Raw genomic sequence first — 17926 nt, 5'->3', positions numbered from 1 at the left:
GATTAATGTTGAACATTTAAATTCTTACATTCACAGTGTGTTAGATTTCTTCAGAATTGTTTCCATTGTGGGTAAGATCTCTGTGAACTGCAGAAAATTTAAACAAGAACTGCTAAACTGATTGGCAGGATTTGATTGAGGTAGCATCTTAGAGACCAACATGATTTTCAGGGTATAAGTTTTTGAGAGTCCAAGTTCCGTTCTTCAGATACCAGATGCTAAACAGGTTGTTGTCATTTCTTCATTCAGTGAAGTGTCAACAAAAACTCCCTCTTTGTGATATCTTCTTCTTCTTCTTCCAGATGAAGCAAATCATTTCACTGAGACCAACCAACCTCACTGAAGTGGCTGAATTTGTCCTGTTGGGTTTAACCAATCATAACTTGCAGGTGCTGCTGTTTATTGTATTTCTCTTTGTTTATATAATAATAGTAATAGGAAACATGCTAATTTTCCTTATGATCATGGTAACTCCATCTCTTCATACACCAATGTATTTCTTTCTAAAGGTCCTTTCCTTCTTAGATATATGTTACTCTTCAGTTACTCTACCCAAAATGTTGGTGAATTTCTTGTCTGAGGACAAGAGAATTTCCTATGTTGGCTGTGCCACCCAAATGTTCTTCCTGCTTTTCCTAGGGGCTTCAGAATGCTTCCTCTTGGCAGCCATGGCCTATGACCGTTATGTAGCCATATGCAAGCCACTGAGGTACAGGGCTATCATGAATGAGAATGTTTGCCTAGCACTAACAGCTCTGTCACGGTTCTTCGGCAATTTGGTGTCTCTGCTTCAGACTGTTTGGGTGTTTACTTTGCCCTTCTGCAGATCAAACCAAATCAATTATTTTTTCTGTGATATTCCACCTCTCATTAAGCTTTCTTGCATTGACACCTCTTTGTATGAGATGCAGCTCTTTACAGCAACAATACTAGTTATTTTCATTCCCTTTTCCCTCATCCTTGTGTCCTACATTCTGATTATCTCCAGTATCCTAAAGATGACAACAGCTGAAGGCCGTCAGAAAGCCTTCTCCACCTGCTCTTCACACCTTTTGGTGGTAACTTTGTACTATGGGAGTGGCAGCTTAATCTATCTTAAACCCAAATCCACTTATTCACAGGACAGTAACAAAGTTTTGGCTTTGATGTATACCACCATCACACCCATGTTGAACCCAATTATCTATAGTCTAAGGAATGCAGAAATCAGTGGAGCAATGAAAAGGATGGTGAACAAGGTAATGAACCGAAAAATACTTTTTCCTGGGACACAGTTTATTAATCATGCTAATTCCATAACTATGAATTAGTTCTCCTAAAGGTGCCCTGTGGAAACCCATTCCATGAGAAATGATTTAAACTGGTCCAATGCACATCCCTTGATACCAACTTCTACCTCCGAATACCTCAGCAAGATGGCATTGTCTACTGTATCAAAAGCTGCAGATGGATCCAGAAAGAGCAACAAAGGAGTCTGCTTTTGTCTACATTCAGGTGGAGATAATCAATTAGAGCCACCAGAACCATCTCTGTCCCATAGCCCAGCCTGAAACTAGATTGAAAAGTGTCCAATATTTTCTCAGTATCCAACATGATTCCCGAATTGTTCTTTTCCTTGTCATACAGGATCCAGCAGCTTTCTGCAGACATGCAGTACATACAGTGACATCAATAGGCTTAGACTGGAGTAATTATTCTTAGGCTTGCACTGTAAGTGTGTAAATGGGCAAAATCAACAGCTGCCCATATATAAGTATCCTTATGGAACAGCCTACCTGAAGAGGCCAGGAAAAATCTATTCTCCTTGCGTTTTGTTTTTGCAAACTATACAGAACTGAATTATTCAAGAGATCTTTTTACTCAGGAGGGCTACACTATAAGGAAGTGGTCTCAAAGAGTTGCATAAGCAGAGGGAAAGGGACTATAGTATTTACTACTATGTACAATGTACTGTCTGTTGCTGTAAGTATGATCCTACTGGGTAGTTTCTATGTTGTTTAATACGTCAGTCTTAGTATTGCTTATGTCAGACTGTGTCAGACTGTGTCAGACTGTCAGTCTATGTCAGACTGTGGCTAGATAAGGCACTCTCTGCAAGGTTCCCTTTAGAAGCAAGAATAAGTCCAGTGTCTGGCAAAGGAAGTTTTATTGCAGAAAAGGTCCATTATAGTCCACTGTCCTGAATAGGAGACTCAGGATGGTACATGATCATTGTTACCAATGAAGAGCAAGTATAGGATACAGAGTAACAATACCCATCTGGAACAGCCTCCCCCCACAGTTCTCAAAACAACATCTTTCAGTCCTGGGAAGCTGCTCTCCTTCAAGGCCAATGCTTGGTGGAACGGTGTTAGACACAACAATCTCCTCTGGTGGGAATGCTGCCTGGGAACTGGTGCACCTGGGGAGAAAGCACTTAAACACTAGAAGCGTTAGAAAATGGAGTCAGTACAGTTTAGATACATACTGGACCTGACATTCTGCCCCCCTTAAAATAGATCCCCCCCTGGTTTATATGGATAGCGAGTATGAAAAGCTTTGGTTAATCTAGGAGCATGAACATGTGCAGAGTTCACCCATTCATCGTAACCAGAATCAAAGTCCTTCCAGCGAATGAGGTAAAAAAGCTGGTTTCGCTTGAGCTTAGAGTCCAAAATTTGTTGTACCTCATAGTGTATTTGGTCGTCAATCAAAGTTGGAATGGGTGGAGCTTTGATGTGCCATTTGTTGTCGGTGGGAGCTCTCTTTAGAAGGCTGACGTGGAATGTGTCATGCACATGGCGCAGGTTTTTAGGCAAAGTTACAGCAACAGTTACTTTATTTATTATTTTGCGCACAGGAAAAGGTCCTAGGAATTTTAGAGCGAGTTTGCGGCTGGTTTGAGCCAGCTTTAGGTTTTTTGTGGAAATATACACATGATCTCCAGGTTGTAATTCCCATTCGGCCACACGATGGCGATCTGCGTATTTTTTGTAATCCAGTTTGGCTTTTTCAAGGTGTTTCTTAATAAGAGTCCACTGCTGCGCCGCCTCCCCCCACCATGAAGACACATCTGGCAGTTTAGAGGAATGGAGAGGGGGTGCGTCTAACGGGAAGGGATCGAAGTGAGTCCCGTACACAATTTTGAATGGAGCCTCTCCCGTTGAAGCGTGTACACTGTTGTTATAGGAGAATTCGGCCAGGGGGAGGAGGTCCACCCAATTATCTTGTTGAAAATTAATGTAGCAACGAAGGAATTGTTCTAAAATTTGGTTAGTCTTTTCGGATTGTCCTTCGGTTTGTGGGTGGTGGCTTGAACTGATGCCTTGTTCAATATTCAACATTTTCAAAAGCTCCCGCCAGAAGTTGGCAACGAACTGTCCGCCGCGATCCGAAATCACCTTGGACGGAAAAGAATGTAATTTCACGATGTGTTTTAAAAACAGATCCGCTAGCTTTCGCGCGGAGGGTATAGCAGTACAGGGGATAAAATGTGCTTGTTTGGAGAACAGATCTACCACCACTAAAATGCAATTATGTCCTTTTGAGATAGGTAGGTCAGTAATAAAATCCATGGATATTACTTCCCAGGGTCTGTTTGGCGTTTCCAATGGTTGCAGGAGACCCGGAGGCTTCCCTTTCCTGGTTTTGGCGCTGAGGCAAACAGGACAGGAGCTAACGTACTGGGAAATGTCTTTGCGCATGCCCGGCCACCAGAATTGTCTTTGGACGAGATGCAAAGTTTTCAGATACCCATAATGTCCAGCAGTGGGAGCATCATGACAGCGCTGCAAAATTTCCAGTCTGAGGCTGTCTGGGACATATAATTTGCCTCCGGCCAACCAATCCCCTTGTGGGGATTGGGTCAGTTTGCTCCGCGGAGCTCTATCCCCCTCCTTCTCTATTTCAGCTTTAAGTTTCGATTTCCATTCCTGGTTGGCTGGGAGGGGCTGCTTGGCGCGGCTGCGAGTAGTCACCACGCCCCCAAGTTGCTTAGGCGAGAAGACCGTGTCGACCGTCTCCGCCCGTTTGCTCCTATGTTGGGGCATGCGCGATAGGGCGTCCGCCAAAAAGTTAGTTTTGCCCGGGAGATAATTTAGAGTGAAGTTGAATTTTGAAAAGAATTCCGCCCACCGCAATTGCTTGGCATTCAGTCTGCGTGGGCTCCGGAGGGCCTCCAAATTTTTATGATCTGTCCAGACCTCAAAAGGGTATCGCGCCCCCTCCAGCCAATGTCTCCAGTTAGTAAGGGCTGCTTTTACTGCAAAGGCCTCCTTCTCCCACACATTCCAATTCCTTTCCGCGGCAGAAAATTTCCTAGACAAGAACGCACAAGGACGCAATTTTCCATCCTCCCCCTTCTGTAGCAAAACCCCCTCTATCGCCGTATCGCTGGCGTCGACCTGTACTATGAAGGGGGAGTGTTCGTTGGGGTGGGAGAGGATGGGTTCTGTTACAAATTGCTCTTTTAGGCAATCGAAAGCCGTTTGGCAATCGGGGGTCCATTGTAATTTGGAAGAGGGCTTCTTAGCTTGGTCCCCTTTATCTTTGGTTTTCAGCAGTTCTGTTAAAGGGAGCGTGATTTGGGCGAAATTTGCTATGAAGTCTCTATAAAAGTTGGCAAAACCCAGGAAGGATTGCAGTTCTTTGCGGGTGGTGGGCGTTTGCCAATCTTGTATCGCCTGTATTTTGGCTGGATCCATTTTCAGACCCTCTTGGGAGATACAATACCCAAGGTAGGTGAGTTCTGTTTTATGGAATTCACATTTGGACAATTTGATGGGCAGTTTATTCCTCATTAAGGTGGCTAGGACCTTTTGTACCATTTGAACATGTTCTTCCTCGGTGTCCGAATAAATTAAAACATCATCAAGGTACACCACCACCCCTTTGTACAGAAATTCGTGTAGAACTTCGTTTATCATGGACATGAATACAGACGGGGCTCCCGTCAATCCAAAAGGCATAACTAAGTATTCATATTGTCCGAGGGGCGTATTAAATGCGGTTTTCCACTCATCCCCTGCCTTGATACGAACGTGGAAGTAGGCATCTTTTAGATCTAATTTCGTAAAGATCTTACCTTGGGCCACGACGTTGAGAAGGTCTCGGATGAGCGGTAGAGGATAGGCGTTGTTGGTGGACACTGCGTTCAGTCCTCGGAAATCTGTGCACAGTCTGAGTCCCCCATCCTTCTTCTTTACGAAGAGGACCGGAGCGGCGTGGGGGCTAGAGGCTGGGCGGATGAACCCACGTTGAAGGTTGGTGTCGATGAATTTCCGGAGCTCTTCGCGTTCATGGAGACTCATGGGGTAGAGGCGTCCTTTGGGTAGCGAGGCTCCTGGTAAGATTTCCACCGCACAGTCCGTTCGTTGATGCGGGGGTAGAGTGTCCGCTTCCTCCTCCGAGAAAGCGTTTAGAAAAGGCCAGTAAGGTTCGGGTATTTGGTTGACTTCTTCTTGGGTAAGGAGGGCCTTTTCTTTCTGAGTAGGGTCTTCGCCCCAGTTTTGATTCCAACGGTGATTTTCACAGTTGGCGTGACTGAAGGTAATGCATCCCTGTGCCCAGTCTATGTAGGGGTTGTGATCACATAGCCATTTGCTGCCTAGGATTAACGGGTACTTGGCAGTAGAGCTGATGACAAAGGACCTCTTCTCCCAATGTTGTCCCATGCCTGTGATCACCGGGATGGTTTCAGTTGTAACAGGATTCATGTTGGTACCATCCATTTGTTCAAAGATTACTGGATTTTGTAAATCCCGAGTCGGTAAAACCAGTCCATTAACTAGAGCAGGGGCTATGATGTCTCTTGAGCAGCCCGAGTCAATTAGAGCTTGCACCCGAATGTGCATTTTTCTCTCTGGGTTGATCAGAGTCACGGGCATGAATAAAATGGACCCAGGTGGCCGGTTCGGTGCAGGAACGGGCTTGGGGCGGATCTGTCGTTTGGGCCCTTTTACGACAGATCCATCTCGTTTCCCGACTGGGGGCTCTCTGGATTGACTTCTGCGTTTGGGGAAGCGGGGTCGTATTCCATAACTTCTTCCGCTTCTAGTCCCCTCTCTGAGGCGGGCCTTTGGGAGGCGCCGCGGCCTCTGTTCGCTCGAGGTGCGGGAATCGGGCGTTGGAGAGTAGGAAATGGAGCAAGGGTTGGGCGCCTTAATTGAAGCGGAGGTCTTTGCACAGGCCGGTAGGGGCATTGTGCTGCAAAGTGACCGGCTTGTCCGCATTGCAAACACAGCCCTTGTTGCCATCTAGCATCTCTCGCTCCACGGGTGGCGTACCCAGCTCCCCGTCCTCCCTTCTGCAAAGTCAAGGGTCTTCTTTGTCCCGTTTGTTGTTGTTGTTCAACCAAACGGACTTCCAAGATGCGATTCTCAACTTCGCATGCAAGTTGGATCCAACCTAACAAGGTAGGGGGATTGTCCTGCATGAGAGCTCTGTCCAAAAGTCTCGGGTTTAGTCCTTGCTTGAACAGGATGATTTTGGTGGACTCCTCACACCTAGGGCATTTGGCAGCCAATTGTCGGAATTTCGTGATATAGTCTCTCGCTGACATGCTGCCCTGTTTAATGGCCTGCAATTCTGTTCGGGCCCGGGTTTCCTCTAAGGGGTCTTCATATTGTGCTCGAATGGCATCTACCAACCCCTGGAGAGTATCGAGTTCTGGGGCCCCGATATTATATAGTCCTACGTACCAGTCCGCTGCTTTCCCTTGTAAGCGGGAGCCGAGATGTTCAATTTGGCTGGCCTCGCTGCCGAAGAGGTGTCCCCACCGGTTGAAGAATTGCACGACTTGCACTAGGAAAAAGCCCAATTTGGAGGGATCCCCATCGAAAGTGGCTTCCAGTTTCACCCAACCCATTGGGAGGTCTTGCCTCGGAGCCGGTGCTGGGTAGAAGTCCGCCGGAAGCATTAATGGCACTTGAGGTATGGGGGGTGCTAGCGGTGCTGGTTGCGCTGGCGGCGGCATCACCGGTTGAGCCGGGGGTAACGGCCTCGGCTGGGCTGGCGGTGGTGCTCTCGGCTGGGCTGGCGGTGGTGCTCTCGGCTGGGCTGGTGGCTGCAGTCTGGGTCGGGCAGGCGGCTGCAATCTTGGTCTGGCTGGTGGCAATGCAGGAGGTGCTGGCCGTAGCGGTTGAGGTGGAGGTGGTCGGTGCGGCGGAGTAATGGTTGGCCGCTGAGGGGTGGGTTGGTGGGGTCGTAGTGGTGTAGGCCCCATCGGTTGGTTCGGAGGTGGTCTTACGGGCTGCTCCAGTGGCAAACGTATCGGCTGCAGCGGCGGGGTTAGTTGTGGTCGAAGCGGAAGGGGCCGCAGCGGCGAAGGCTTAATGGGTGGTGGGCCGCGCGGGCTTGCCCCTCTTGGTGTCGTGTCTCTGGGACGCACAGGCTGGTCTTGTGGCGCCGGTAGATCTTCCCCCTGGGTTTGCTGAATAGGAACCACTTCTAGCGGTCGTTGTGGTAATTCTTCCTCAGAAGGGGCCGGGAGTTCTTCCGTCTGACCCGGCCGAACTGTTGTTGGAGAGGCGGGAGGGTGTATCACTGGCGTCTCGGTTGGACGGGTTGGTCCCTCTCCTTCTCTTGGCTCCTCCGCTGGAGTCTCCTCGGGAGACGGATCCCCGTCCAATTTAGGGGGTTCCGTTGGAGTCTCTCCGGGCACCTCAGCTGGAGTATCCCCGCTCGGCGGAGTTTCGTTTAGTCCAGGGTGTTCCGCGGGCGATTCTCCCGGTTCTTCAGGGTAGGATTCCTCCCCTCCCGAAGGTAGCGGCTGCTGCGGGTCGACCTCCACTGGATAGGACATGACACTTTGAAGGGTGGCGATTTGTATCGCCATTTCTTCAGGCGAGATTCCCTCTCCTGCCCCCATTGACGAGATTAGGTGAATGGCATGAGCCAAACTTTCCTCCATATCGATCAGCCTAGCTTCCAACTGTTGCATTCGGCTAGGACCCGGTTGCCCCATCACGGAACCTCCCTCAGTTGTACTCACCGGGGAAAACGGCCCCCAGGGCGGAGGATCGCCTTGATCGACTCGCGATCTCGCTGCTAGGATTCCTTTGGCTAGGCCCGTCACGGCCGAGATGCCGGAGTCTACAGCATGGGTACGGCTTTGTATTTGCACCCAACTTTGCTCAGGAACTTCCGTTGGCTCTTTCCACGGGGCAAGTTCCGAATAATCCCAACTCAGGGCGCCGCGGTGAGATGTGTTCCCGTCCGTCCGTTCGGTCGTCCGGTTCCAAAACAGCCACGGTTGGCTGCTGTCCAGCTCAGGGACCGTCTCTAGGCTTCGGCGCCCGTCCATCGAAACTCTTGGATGTAGCCCTCCGGCCCGGCGCTCCCGTGTTTCTCGGGGTCGGGCTCCCCACTCCGACGGGGTGGGTAGCGAGAGCAAGGGAAGAGCTGTAGCCCTCGGCCTTGTCCCCTCACTGCTGAGGTCGATGAGAGGCGGTGTAGGCGTCGAAGCACCAGCCCCGGCTGGCACCTGCGATTCTTGGGGTTGCACTGTTTGACTGTCGGGGGACGCATACGGATCAAACAAAGGATCCCTGTCCGGGACTACCTTGGAATCCGCTGGGCCCGACTCAGGCATGATTGGTAACAAAAATGTCAGACTGTGGCTAGATAAGGCACTCTCTGCAAGGTTCCCTTTAGAAGCAAGAATAAGTCCAGTGTCTGGCAAAGGAAGTTTTATTGCAGAAAAGGTCCATTATAGTCCACTGTCCTGAATAGGAGACTCAGGATGGTACATGATCATTGTTACCAATGAAGAGCAAGTATAGGATACAGAGTAACAATACCCATCTGGAACAGCCTCCCCCCACAGTTCTCAAAACAACATCTTTCAGTCCTGGGAAGCTGCTCTCCTTCAAGGCCAATGCTTGGTGGAACGGTGTTAGACACAACAATCTCCTCTGGTGGGAATGCTGCCTGGGAACTGGTGCACCTGGGGAGAAAGCACTTAAACACTAGAAGCGTTAGAAAATGGAGTCAGTACAGTTTAGATACATACTGGACCTGACACTTATGCTCTGTTTTAGCGTTTCTTCAAGTGTACATTAGATTCCTGTTAGTTCAAAGCTTTGCAAATTTGCTTTTATAAACCGTATTACACTGTTTATTGAAATGTCTTTGAAATTGACTGTGCTGACTGACACTGTGAGTCTCAGAGCCAAATTACAAGCGACGCCTTACACAGGTTGGTCACTTGTCAGCTTACCTCAAGTTTTGATGGGAAATGTAGGCATCCTGGTTTTACAGCTTGGCTCTTCATTACAGCTGCAAGACCAGGATGCCTACATTTCCCATCAAAACTTGAGGGAAGCTGACAAGTGTCCAACCTGTGTCAGGCGTCATTTGTAGCTTGGCTCTAAGTGAGAAAGGCAGACTATAAATAATGTAAATTAAAAAAAAACCTGTTAGTATATAATGTTAAGCTACAGTATTTGTATATAGTGTTACATAGTGTTTTAAGCTGGTGATTTTTTGAAAAAAAATATTTTTAATTTAAGTTAAACATGAGTTTACCTGTTACCTTACCTTACCTTACCTTATATGTCTGTTACCTTACATTTGTATATAGTACTGTTATTTGGTTCTTGATTGTGTATTACCTATTTATTTGTTAAGCTATGCTATTGTGTAATTTGTAAATTTGTAAATTATGTTTTTTATTAATAAAAATTATTATTAAAAAAAAGAATTGCATGCTAAGAGAAAAATGGCTGTGCTTTTGCTCACACAGACACTTAAAGAACCTTGTCTAAGTCCCTGAGCTCAGATTGACATATTTTTGCTCTCTCAGAAATCACAGAATCATATTGTTGGAAGGGACCTCTAGGGTCATCTAGAGCCAGTTTGGTATAGTTATTAAGGGTGCGGGACTCTAATCTGGAGAACTGGGTTTGATTCCCCACTCCTCCACTTGTAGCCAGCTGGGTGACATTGGGTCAATCACAGCTTCTCGGAGCTCTCTCAGCTCTACCCACCTCACAGGGTGATTGTTGTTGTGGGGATAATGATAACATGCTTTGTAAACCACTCTGAGTGGGTGTAAAGTCATCCTGAAGGGTAGTATATAAAGCAAATGTTTTTGTTGTTATCATCATCATCATCAATCATCATCATCATCTAGTCCAACCCCCTGCACAATGCAGGAAATTCACAACTGCCCCTCCCCGTGACTGCCCCAGTGACTCCTGCTCCATGCCCAGAAAATAGCAAAACACCTCCAGGATCCCTAGCCAAACTGGCCTGTGGAAAATTGCTACCTGACCCCAAGGTTGCAATTGGGCATGGCCAGTAATAATTTGGGCACTTGCTGTTCTTGGCAGAACTACTTATCCAAAGTCTCATAGAATGGGATATAGTCCAATTAATGAGTGACAGCTAGGGTGACAGCAGTTTCAGGGCAGCATCTGTTAGCCAGCACAGCATAGCTGATGCCATTAGCAGCTACTTAACCAACCTCTGATAAAGGATTCTGGCAAAAGGCCTCTGGGCCCTCCTCTGCCCTCCAGGATGCCTATGCTCTCCCTGATGAACCAGCTAGTAGTTCATCCACCAAGACACGTGCTGACAACTGGATAGGTCTGGATGAGACCCTGAGATAAGCAGCTGACAAAAGACTTGCCTTGCTGTGACCACATGTGCCTTGCTGTGACAACATCTTCCCTACCACTTGGCACTAAGGGTGTGCATTATAAAATTCTTTGAGCTGAATATATACAGGAAAATTGATGGTTTGCATCATTAATGTGGGTAACACAAATATGGGATTCTTCGGAATTACAAAAAAACCCCACTTCCTGAACAATCTATCCCCCATTTCCATACTTGGGTACTTACCAGCAATGTAGCAGGTGCTTGTGTTTTTCTTTAATTCTACTGATTCCCTAGCCAGTGGCCTGGGGAAGGTAGCTCCCAGCCTTTGCAAGCCAGATGCAGGGCACAGCAGAGCTAAGGTTCTGACTCTCTTCTTCTCCTTCCCTTCCTTCTCTGTGGGGGTGGAACCCCTTTTTTTTCTTTTCAAGTAGGATGGCTTGTAGAATCTTGATCCAAGTTCCTTGGAACTTAGGGGATCTTTAGTGGACAGATAGCACCAGGTCAGCTACAATTTTGGTGTCATTTGGTTGGAAAACAGTCACTCCAGTCCCACCTCTCCCCCAGACAAAAAGTACCCAATGGGGAAGATGTAACAGGATGGAGGGGGGGGCAAAGGAAGTTTTTCTCACTTTATGAAGGGCAACAAACAACAGACCACAACAAGGAAGGATGACAAATGCATTTTTCAGAAGTAAGGAAAAATATTTTATTGTCAATCAGTCACTGTGTGAATAGGAAAATTACATGAATGTAGACAGGGTTTTTTTAATGTCAGTCGCTGGCTGGAGCTCTCCTGACAGGCTGCTGTTTGACTGCTTTTTTCTCTCCATTGAAATCAATAGACATAAGCACATCTGCACAGAGAGGCACCTCATTTAGTGGTTTGTAAAAATGAATTCATTTGTTTGGTCTGCTTGAAACTTAACAGGTATTTAGAATAGAGAAAGGATTGTGTTATGTGCTAATTTAGTGCCATTATGTTTATAAACAGTTGCCACGACCATTGTATACATTCCCCATCCTATTATATAAAAGGCAAGCCATATTGGTGATGACTCACCATTCATCCTGGTGCACCACCAGAGCCGTGCTACCATGGCAGGAAGGCCAAATGAGGCAGCCCGCCTCTCCAGAGGGTGCACCGCGGTGGGAAGCCCAGCTAAGGCGGCCTGTCTCTCTGGAGGGTGTGCTGCAGTGGGAAGGCCAAACAAGGTGAACCATTCCTCCAGAGGGTGTGCCGCAGTGGGAAGGCCAGGTGAGGCGGCCCGTCCCTCCAGATGGCACTGCCATGGCAACCCATCCAGAGGACATCACTGTGGCGGCCTGTCCCTCCAGAGGGTGCACCATGGTGGGAAGGCCAGGTGAGGTGGTCCCTCCCTCTGAAGGGTGCTCTGTTTTCTAGAGCTATTTTTTTAAAAAAAAAGGCTTTGTTGCTAGTTGCAAATAATGGTCCCAGACTCCAGAACCTGAAAAGCTGCACAGATTTGAATCCCAAGCTAGTAATGTCCTCCCCAGAAATAAGCAATCATAGTAAAAATACACACACACACAGCCCATTTTGGAATTACAGTGAAAATTATCTCAGCTCAAACCTCTACCTGGCAGCCAAAGAGACAAGCTGGGGAGAGCCATTGACCAGAGAAGGAACCTGGGGCAGGAATCAGTGCAACTACTCTGCAGGCAGGTGGCTGGGTAGGAAGATCTGACCCTGTTTTCATAGGGGGGAGACTTGGGTTCAAGGAAAAACCTATTGGAGGGAAATGAGGTCAGAGACTGCCTGTGGAATAGTTTTGGACAGAGAGTGGTGGTTAAAACAGGGCAAGGAGGAAGCTGTTATTCTCTCTCTTGTTGCTGATGAAGAGAGAGGGCTGCTAGGGAGGAGAAGAAATCAGGTGAAGGCAACCTCCTTCTCTCCTAGTTCTGAAGCCTATGAACCCCATATTGGGGAGAATGGCTGAACAGAAGGAGGCAGCTATCATCCCCTGCTATCCAAAGAGGAGGGTGAGGTGAGGCCTCAAATCACCAGTCAGTCTCTCGTTCAGCCTCACCTCCAGGGGTTTTGTGAAGATATAATGTAGGAAAGGGGAATTACATTGTAATGCTCTTTGGCTCCCCACTGGGTAAAAAAGTGGGGTATAAATAAATAAATAAAAATAAGACTGTGTTTTGATTGTGAAATATAATCCAAACTGATTTTGCCATTGACTCTAATATTAATTGCTGTGCAAAAATATTTTCCCATTGCCCCTATTTTTCTTCAGAGCTCTTTGGACCTCTTTATTCCTTATACTGTAGATAGCAGGGTTCAACATGGGTGTTATGGTAGTGTATATAAGGGCAACCACTTTCCTTGTGTCTTCTGAGAAGATGTGTTTGGGTCTTATATAAATCAAACTGCTGGTTCCGTAATACAAAAGCACCACTAAGAGATGTGAGGAACAAGTGGAGAAGCTTTTCCCTCTGCCATCAACTGATGTCATTTTTAGAATGGAGGAGATGATAAGAACATAGGAGACAAGGATGAGAATAAAAGGAGTGAATATCACCAAAATGGTGGCTGTCATCAACTGCATCTCATACAGAGAAGTATCGATGCAAGAAAGCTTAAGCAGTGGAGGAACGTCACAAAAGAAGTAATCAATCTTATGGGAACCACAGAAAGGCAATGTGAATACCCACACAGTTTGCACCAATGATACCAGGTTTCCACTAATTACAGAAAACAAAGAGAGAGAGAGGCAAACTCTCTTGTTCATTATGACCATATATCTCAGTGGGTTGCATATGGCTATGCACCGATCATAGGCCATGACAGCCAAGAGAAAACATTCTGTAGCCCCTAGGAAAAGCAAGAAGTACACTTGGGTAGCACAACCAATGTAAGAAATGCTTTTGTCATTAGACAGTGAATTCAGTAGCATCTTAGGGATAGTGACTGAAGAATAGCTGATGTCTAGGATAGACAGGACCCTGAGAAAGTGATACATGGGTGTTTGAAGAGAAACATCTACTATGGTGACAACAATAATTAAGCAATTCCCAATTAGGGTCAAAATATAAACTAGCAGAAAGACACAGAATATCAGCACGTGCAGTTGAACGCTCTTAGACAGTCCCAAGAAGACAAAATCTGTAATTTCACTGCTGTTCATCCTTGGCAGTTCATTCACAGTTTCCTTTACGTTTTCGCCATATGACAAATTTATACATCGGAGACAGCAGAATGATGCAGTGTTATATCCCTATTATAAGATAATAAATAAACATAGATTAATCAAGCAAGCATGGCCATGTAGAAATGCTTGGATGGTGGCCATGGTCATTAGCATCAATATGGATAATTACCTGTTTGGGTTGGATTCCATTCCTATGCCTCTCAGCACTAATTTCTGCCATTCCTTCTATTTGAATTTTTCTTCGATGAAAATTGAATTGATTAGAAAATGACTCTCAGTTCCTGAAAAGAGGAAAAGCCACATGATTGTTGGATTTCATGGAGAAACTGGGTAAAGTGGAAGTAAGAGAATGTCTCTTAACAATGCTACACCCAGCCTCCCTGTGGTAGCATTGTTAAGATAAATTCTCTTACTTCCACTTTACCCAGTTTCTCCATGAAATCCAACAATCATGTGGTTCTTCCTCTTTTTAGGAACTGAGAGTCAGTTTTTAATCAATTCAATTTTCATCAAGGAGATATTCAAATAGAAGAGTGGCAGGAATTGGTGCTCAGAGACAGAACCTTACTATCTACCTGCATGAGCATCACCCTGGGGACTTTTAACATAAACTCACTGCAAAGTTCTCTTCGAAGAGCAATCAAAGAGAATTGACAGAAAACTCTTTTTTAAAAGAAACAAAAGAGAATAAAAGGAAGCAGTGGTTTTATCTAAAAAAGTAAATTTAAGAACAAATGAATTCTGTTCTCCGTAACAACATTACTGAGCTGCTGCAGGTACATATGGTTGGAGTGGGGTCATTGAACTGGTTGCAACTCTCTTCCACTAGAGTGAAGAATCTTCTTTTGACAGAAGGTTGAAGCACAAAGAGACTGACCTTTCCACTGAAAGAGGCAATTTGACTTAATTCTATGTCTTTAGGTGCTATATAGGGAGTTTTTCAGAAAATATCACAGCAACATCTTCAAATTCAGAGGTCTTACTACCCAACAGAAAGTACCGCATACTATCTACTTCTTGTTGGCTACTCAGACTTTCTGAAGTTGAGCCTTTAGATCTCTTTAAATTGATACAATTATGTGTGTGTGTGGGAGAGAAAACAGACGTAGCTAGAGTTTTTGTCATGAGTAAGATTAAAGGAGCCAAAAGTTTGGGGCCGAGGATTGGAGAAGAACACCTGGAATGTATAGCTAGCAATCTAACATTCATAACATTTGAAGTTAACAAAATTGAAATGAAAGCATCTAATTCTTGTCATTTATCCCAGGACCTTTACATCAGATGACCACAACAGTTAAAGAAATGAGTTGGTTTCCTTCTCAGTGAACAGTTGAGCAGAATACAGTATGTATCATTATATATAATGTGTGATACAAACCTCACCTTTATCCAGGTACTAGTCCCCGGCTTCCTTCATAAAGTGAACATCAATTGGCTCTTTCTTATAAACAGATATATGCACAACACACACAGGCAGGGATGTATGTGTGTTCACTGTAACATGTGAACAGGGCTACCGTCTTTTTTTTTAAAGAATTGTCACATTGTCTTTTTTTGAGAACCTACATGGAGAGGATCCACAGATATCTAAACACAATATTGCAATCAGCTAAACTTGTTGAGAAGTAAAGAACAGAAACGAATTTAGAATGCCAACTTGATCCTTAAACCTCTCTTACCAGTGAAATCCTAAGCAGAGTTACCCCAGCCTAAGCCCATTGAAGTCAGTGGGTTTAGATTGGAGAAACTCTGTTTAGGATTACACTGTAAGTTAACCTCATATTTGCCTAACTGAAATCTATTACATTAATCTGGTTTTAAGGATACTCACAATTCTTTGCTACATTGTTTTTATCCAACCATCTCATGCCAGGAAATAAAAGTATCAAAAAACTATTAGATTCACAACAATCCTGTAAGTAGGCAGGATAAGAAAAAATGGCTTTTCAAAGGTTACGTAGTAACATTTAGAGTGAAAAACCTATTTGTAATTTACCGTTTCGTAATGCATGGTTAAAAAACCCCACAGGTTCCCCTCCAAAATAGTTAACAATTTATATTATGATTTGCTCACATGGCATTAATAGGAAATTATTACTATAACATAGAAAGAAACTATGTAGTTTAATCCATGAGGATTTCTCTTTCATTAAATTCAATAAACGTGGGGCTTTTTTTTGGAAAAAAGGATTTGTTGGCTAACATTTTATTTTTTTATTTTTTTATTTTGCCATAGTTGCATGTCTGTCTGTCTCTGTCTGTCTGTCCGTCTATGACACTCATTTAATAGTTGTTTTTTTCTCTTTCCAATGTTTCAATGGCCCAATGCCAGTATTTCTCTATGATACAGGATAATATATGTTGCTAAGTCAGTAAGAATAATATTGTGTTGTCCTGCAACACTCAATATTTTATTCAGACTGGCAGTGTTATACACTTAACTAGAAAATTATATATGTGACACTGAAAGTAGTGAATGACCATGCATGTAGATGAAAAAAATATCAAAGAAGGGATCATAAAAGGTTGAGAGGCATTTACATATCTATTACAGGGAGCCCTGCTGACCACTTTAAATCATTGTGCACCTTCTCCCAGTCAATGTATTTTTACCCTGGGTCTGCCAGCTCAAGCCCAGAACTTTTATCCCTGTGTTCAGGTGTCTGCATCTGCAGTGAACTGAACATGTTTGTTCTGAAACATGTACCAGGGAATACCAGTACAGACTTCAGTGGTGCTCCTTTCAAGTTACAAAGCCTTAGGATTTGTGTAGAACAGACTATTTACTCTCTCCCTGTTTTAAAAATACATTTATTCCTCTTACCTATAGCTTCTTCACAAAGCTCCTCTTGTAAATCACGGATCTGCAGCTTTGGGGATTTAATTCTGTCCCCCTCTCTGGACACCTGAGGCAACTTCTTAGGAGTGCATATGATTTGAAGCAGAAACATCCCTCTAGCTTCATCTTGATTGGCTTGCAAGTTTTCTCTGCTAACTTCTTGAGACTTGAATTGATCTTATCTTCTTTTTCTCAAGCCCACGTGTTCTATCCCTAGCACATTACGTCTCACTCTATTAGTATATTCCCCAGAAAGTTTTCCCACTTATGTGGACTCTCTTTTGTATTACTGTTATGTAGAAATGAGCAACAAAGTTGCCAACTGTATTGGTAATAATCATTTCAATGTATGACACATAGCTTTATGGCCCTCATCTTCCTTAGTGTACCTTCTCTTTTCTTGAAGATTCTGTAGGCTGATCTGAGGAGTTAGAAATGCTAGTTGGGTGGTTGGTCCTAGTTTATAAGAAGAGGTGCCCTTTTTCCTAATCTGTGGTTTCATCTCATGAAAATACCAGTATGGGAGGGTAGCACCAAAGTACTGTACAGATATGACCTCTGTGAACCTTTTCATTTTGCTCATTTCTCTTGCTGTTTTTGCCAGGTTGGTATTCACGATATTCTGTGCCATTTTATGCCATGAGAATGCTTTACACCATTCCTTACAGAACTGCTAAATTTTAATGGTAATAGTTTTGAATACATTTTATCTAGTGGTGGAGAAAGATGACTGCAATATTATCCCAGTAGGATAATATTGCATAATATAATAATAATATAATAAAATAATAGGATAATATAATAATATAAAAACTTTTTTTAAATCAAGGCAGTTTTTTAAAAACTCACCAACAGTGAGTTTAAAACTCACCAACAGCCTGGTTCCAACCAGGATATTGTACAAATCCCCATGAATAGTGTCTCAACAGAATCAGAATTTGGCTGTGAGTTTAGCAGAAGCCACTGTGAATTCCCAAAGTGAGCGTTTTGGAGCACCATAACTGAGAATCTTGCCACGGATATGCCAGGTGCTAAAAATTTGTTAAGTAATGCAGGAATATGTAAAAACCACTGTAACATCCCTGTTCTTTTGCATGGTTATCAATAGACTGAAACTGTGCTGCCAGTACATCTACAGCACAATGGCAAGCCTCCCTGCTTCAAATCCCTCCTTCTAAGCAAGGCTCATGTTAAGAATCATGTGTTCTTTCTTCCAATGGGAAATCCATTCTTATAGTATGTGGGCTACACCCCTTTACTAAGTTTCTGAACAATCTGTTACCTCCATTTCCCCCACATTTCCTCCATGTTTCTGTTGAGACCAGCATTC

At 44.7% G+C, this 17926-nt stretch overlaps 2 protein-coding genes across 2 annotated transcripts; one reads left to right on the top strand and one right to left on the bottom strand.

Moving 5' to 3' along the window:
• Positions 1-302: 302 nt before the first annotated feature.
• LOC129339180 (olfactory receptor 10A7-like) lies at positions 303-1310 on the top strand. Its single transcript, XM_054993782.1, has one exon. It carries the CDS (start codon positions 303-305, stop codon positions 1308-1310), a length of 1008 nt encoding a protein of 335 aa, XP_054849757.1.
• Positions 1311-8846: 7536 nt separating this feature from the next.
• LOC129339178 (olfactory receptor 10A7-like) lies at positions 8847-13733 on the bottom strand (the record flags this gene model as incomplete). The annotated part of the gene is made up of 2 exons (XM_054993781.1): positions 12833-13733; positions 8847-8869 (listed from the first exon to the last, which is right to left on the bottom strand). Coding segments are annotated over exons 1-2 (924 nt in total), but the record flags the coding sequence as incomplete, so codon positions are not given.
• Between the last annotated feature and the right edge of the window lie 4193 nt (positions 13734-17926).

This window comes from Eublepharis macularius, chromosome 12, assembly GCF_028583425.1.
Source record: "Eublepharis macularius isolate TG4126 chromosome 12, MPM_Emac_v1.0, whole genome shotgun sequence".
Classification (NCBI taxonomy): Eukaryota; Metazoa; Chordata; class Lepidosauria; order Squamata; family Eublepharidae; genus Eublepharis; species Eublepharis macularius.
This window is presented reverse-complemented; position numbering and strand designations above follow the sequence as displayed.

Coding starts and splice junctions, on each gene's coding strand:
- LOC129339180 (XM_054993782.1), top strand. CDS start 303: ATGAAGCAAATCATTTCACTGAGACCAACCAACCTCACTGAAGTGGCT.